Here is a 4,420-nt window from a genome sequence, read left to right as displayed (position 1 = left end):
GAGAGCACGTCGGCACCTGTGGCGGACACCCGGCGCAGAGCAGCCTCGACCCCCGCCTCCTGTCCTCCGCGGGCTTCTGTTGTTCTCTTGGCAGTGTGACTCGTCGGAATTGTTTGTTCAGGCCAACTTTAAGGTACGACTCTGAAAGAAGTGAAACAGAAGAGAAGATCAGATGATGTTGCGGTTCGTGTGTGTATATGAAACAGGCAAGGCTTGTAATTTGAAGTGAAAACTTGCAGGTTTAGTAGAAGGTAAGATGTGTCAGCTGTTTGATTAGCTGAGACCGTAAACGTTTTGCTTGTTAGAATGTTCCATTGTATTTAGCCTGTCTTGCTTTGCTATCACAAGGCAACATGTTAAGGCATACCAAAATGTGCTTTTGCAAGTGACGGGTGTAAAAGTGTCCCATCATTGCTTAGAGCACAACTGTTTATGTTGCGTGATAGCACTTGCAGTGGCCATCTATGGAGATGGATTGTCAGGCTAGCTCTGTGAATGAGCCGTTGTGACATACATGCATGTACAATTGTGTGTAAGTGGATTTGTGCTGTAGTTAGGGTGGGAATGAAGGGTTCGTCGGGACTGCATTAGCTGCGTTTACTTCGATCGTAATAGGACTAGAAGCACAATCAGAATAAAAAAGTCACATGTAACCACGTCAATCGGATTGAATTGGCCAGATCCGATTCAAATTTCGATCGGATTGTAAGGGGTGGTTTATTCCTTTTGTAATCCGAGTGGGAGGACATGTAAAGACTTGATCGGATTGAAATCTGAAACTGGAAAGTACTGCGCATGTGTAGTGATGTAAAAATAGCGTAATGAGGTATGACACGCAAAACGAGCTGTTCTTCATCGTGAATAAAGTGTCATAAATGAGTGTCCAGTCATTCAAAAATTCTGCTTTCACTCGGCGTCTGTGAAGTGGAGCAGCACAACGTCCCACCAGTCCTTGTTTAAGACACGGAAAGGGTAATAACTTTTACTGCTTTCTAAAGTAAGCAGCACAGCACAACAGTTCATGTGCTAGTTGTTGCCTAATTAGGAACCGAAGTAAATAAAAATTAAGTGTGCTTTTTAAAACATTATGCGACAACAGCGGGAAACTGTGTATTCATGCAGTGTGCGCATGTCAAATGATTAAATCCAATCGGAAGGTTGTGACATAAATGAGCATATCATCCCGATCACTTTATGAAGCGTTCATGTAAACACTACATTTGGATTTGTCAATCAGAATGAATTCATTCCGATGGAAGCAAAAAGTGTCCAAAAAACGTAGCTATTGTTTCAGTGCACCTGTTTAGAAGAAGAGCAGTGGCGGTTCGTGTGTGAAATATGGTGATACACAACAATATTGTTTTTTCCCAATTGCAGTTGTGTAACTGCTTTTTCCCAAAAGTAGTATTGTGGTTAGGCAAAATTGGACCGAAGTGATTGTTCTCATTCTGAATTATTAGATAGCTTGGTTTGATGGGTTTTTTCATCCTTGATTCAAAAGAGCAGCTCCAGGGTTTGTTTTCATATAATTAATGTTGTTGGAGCAAACCTAATTCTCTTAATATGGAAGTGCCTGTGTAAGCTGGGGTTTAAAAGTATTGTAGTTGGTATGTTTGTAACGTATGTGTAAAGCTGTCTAGATGACTTATACAGCACTGCTACGTGGATGAAGTTGTAGCTACATGTAGCTGTTCACCTGCAGATGTGGCTGGTCTTATCATTTTAGTGTGAATAGTGCAAATGCTGTTGAATTAATGTATTTGATTGAGCGAGGGACGTTAGTTCACTTAATAAGTGTTGTTTATTGAAAGAATTGCTTTGTTTTCAAGATGATACAGCAGAGGAGAGGTGCAGTGAACATACTAAGGCTGAAAACGAGTTTAGTTTCGCACAGGTGTGAGACTCGCAGCTTACAGTATTGATGTTCTCTCAGCAAGAGTAGGTCCTCACAGTGGAGCTGTCCAGACGCTGTACCGCCGATGGTCCAACTGCATGGAAATAAAGATATGCAGTGAGTGAATCTTTTGGGAGTCATTTGTCTGTATATCCATCCATGTGTGTTAAAGTGGCTGTGGAGTTTTGTTAATGCAGTGTGTTGAGTGATATGTGTTTTTCAGATGTCTAAATCAGATGTTCAAAATGGAACTATGTACGGTATGTATATTCCTCTAATTCAAGTGGACGTAAGAGGTGGGCAATAGTGTGATTTGTTAGGGTGTTGTGGGTCTTTTTTTTGAGTGTTATTAGAAAGAAATTGAAGACAGACCCCTTGGAAGTGATCAGTCACTCTATTATGGCCTAGCTCCCTGGTTGCCTCTGTCGGTCCCTGTGTGTGTCTGTCGGTCCCTGTGTGTGTGTGAGTGAGGGATATGACATGCTTGCAAGTAGTTTGGGGGGTCAGGATAGAACAAAGTAGCTGTAGAAAAGGCTGTTTATGCCATGTAGGATGAATTGAGACAAATGCTTTGATTTGTGTAATGAGGTATTGTATTCGAGTTTCTTTGAAATGATCAATATTCAATCCCTATGACTAACTTTGCTCGTAGCTGGTGAGGCGTCAGTTTGCCTGGAGCGGCAGCCATCATGCGGCAGCTGTCGTGTTCATCCCTGGTCATACAAAGACTGGCTCGAATCTAACTGCGCGACTCCAACCAGCAGACACGGCACGCTACGCTCTTGTTTTCCTTCCCTCAGCTTTCTCTTTCCTTTCACAGCTACTAACACCTCAACTAAGTAGCCACACATCAAGCCATGGACTCCTCTTGTTCTCCTGCAAGCTCCTTCATGCCAACACCTTTCCAGGTACTCACACACAACTGTGCTACTACTACTGCTAAATGGTGGCTGGCTTACACAACACAACTCGCACAAAAGCTCAACCAAACCACTTTCTGCTAATTACCATTTAGCACAACCCAGCCAACCACTAACTAGCTTACACCTGCAATATTGCTCACTAACTTCTGTTCCAGATCCTGGAAGCTTGCACAGACCTGACCCCTGGAGTTCCTCAGGGATCTGAGCAGAGTCCCCTCCATGCGAGGGATTTCAATCAAGCCACATTTAGTCTCAAAAATGCTGCCTCCAAATCAAATCTATTACATGCTTCAAGTGTCTCTGATTTCTGATGTCCAGGCCAGCTAGACAATGCCCAGCCCTCCACATCATTCTAGCCACTACATTGCACAATCTCAACAACTACTACTGCCCATTCATCCACGCTTCAGCACCACCAAAACTCTATCTGTCACTTGACAGACCAATCACTGGTCTCTCATCTCCCTAAGATAGAAACAAAAACAACCATATCTAATATATATAGCACTGCCACTCCTCCCTAAATCATTCCCACTAAACCTGCTCCATGCTACTGCAAGAACACAAATATGGTGACGTACCATACTCCCATTATCAGAGAATCAAGATTACGTTACTTACATAACCTCAACTACTTCAAACATCCATCACATGGGACATAGCCAACTCCCAGACCGCACATACACTGTCGCAGGCATGTCAACCAACTCATATACTGTACATGTTACACCAGAAAAACCAAACCGTTCCCACAAAAAAAATACTGCACTACCATAACAAATACCTTAACAACACAATAACAGCTCTGTAACATCCATTCCATACCAATCAAGTCACACAAAAATGCCTCTACTAGAGTGAGCCTTCAGCCCCATGCTGTTATAACCTAATACTTGCACTATCACTTGGTCAGGTTATGATGTCAAACACTTCACCCATAACTCCTCCATAGTACTGACACAACGCACAGGGTGCAAACTATGAAGCCTGTCCTCCTCCAACAGAAAAAAACAGCACTAATTCCAAGTCAATGACTTTACACAGTTAGTCCTAAGTAATACTCAAGTTGATGTTCACTAACCTCCTTCCCAATAGAGGCATTCTCCAGCAAACAAAAATAAAACACTGCTTTCAGTCAATAGGGTCAAATACCAAGACCACACACATATTCCACCAGAGAACAGGCAGTTTCTTAACCCTGTTCAGGTGCCACGCACCTTTTAGAAACCTGCATACAATTGGGTGTTCACCTGTAATATTTACCGCCACAACAGAGATATTCCAGCGAGATATATCTTCACAGGATAAATGCCTCTGACCTCATCTCGCGCACAAAATATCTACAAAATCAACAACAATAAAAAAAAACAATTCCATCATACACACCGAGTTGACGCAGTGGTTATCTGGCAGTGGTTCTTAGTACTGAACAGTATTAAGAACCACTGCTTTAGAACATTGATTTTGAAACTTGTGAATCCATTAGAATCGTTATAAGACAGAATCGTGATTCATATATGAATAGAGTTTTTCGTGCACCCCTAGATTGTGCCCAGCATGGCAACAACTCTTCCTCTTCTCTAAAGCAGCGCAGCATGGCCTC

At 42.5% G+C, this 4,420-nt stretch overlaps 1 protein-coding gene across 1 annotated transcript in view; it reads right to left on the bottom strand.

Annotated features, from left to right (window-relative positions):
* The window catches only part of ppfia2 (PTPRF interacting protein alpha 2), a 194,925-nt gene continuing 190,505 nt past the window's right edge, over positions 1–4,420 (bottom strand). The window contains exons 34-35 of the mRNA XM_016572856.1: positions 1,908–1,988; positions 1–141 (exon numbers count right to left, since the gene is read on the bottom strand). Of these exons, the coding sequence (XP_016428342.1) occupies positions 1,930–1,988 (59 nt within the window). The 3' untranslated portion in view covers positions 1–141; positions 1,908–1,929. The remainder of the gene's footprint in view (positions 142–1,907; positions 1,989–4,420) is intronic.

This window comes from Sinocyclocheilus rhinocerous, unplaced genomic scaffold (assembly GCF_001515625.1).
Source record: "Sinocyclocheilus rhinocerous isolate Xijiao unplaced genomic scaffold, SAMN03320098_v1.1 scaffold412, whole genome shotgun sequence".
Classification (NCBI taxonomy): Eukaryota; Metazoa; Chordata; class Actinopteri; order Cypriniformes; family Cyprinidae; genus Sinocyclocheilus; species Sinocyclocheilus rhinocerous.
This window is presented reverse-complemented; position numbering and strand designations above follow the sequence as displayed.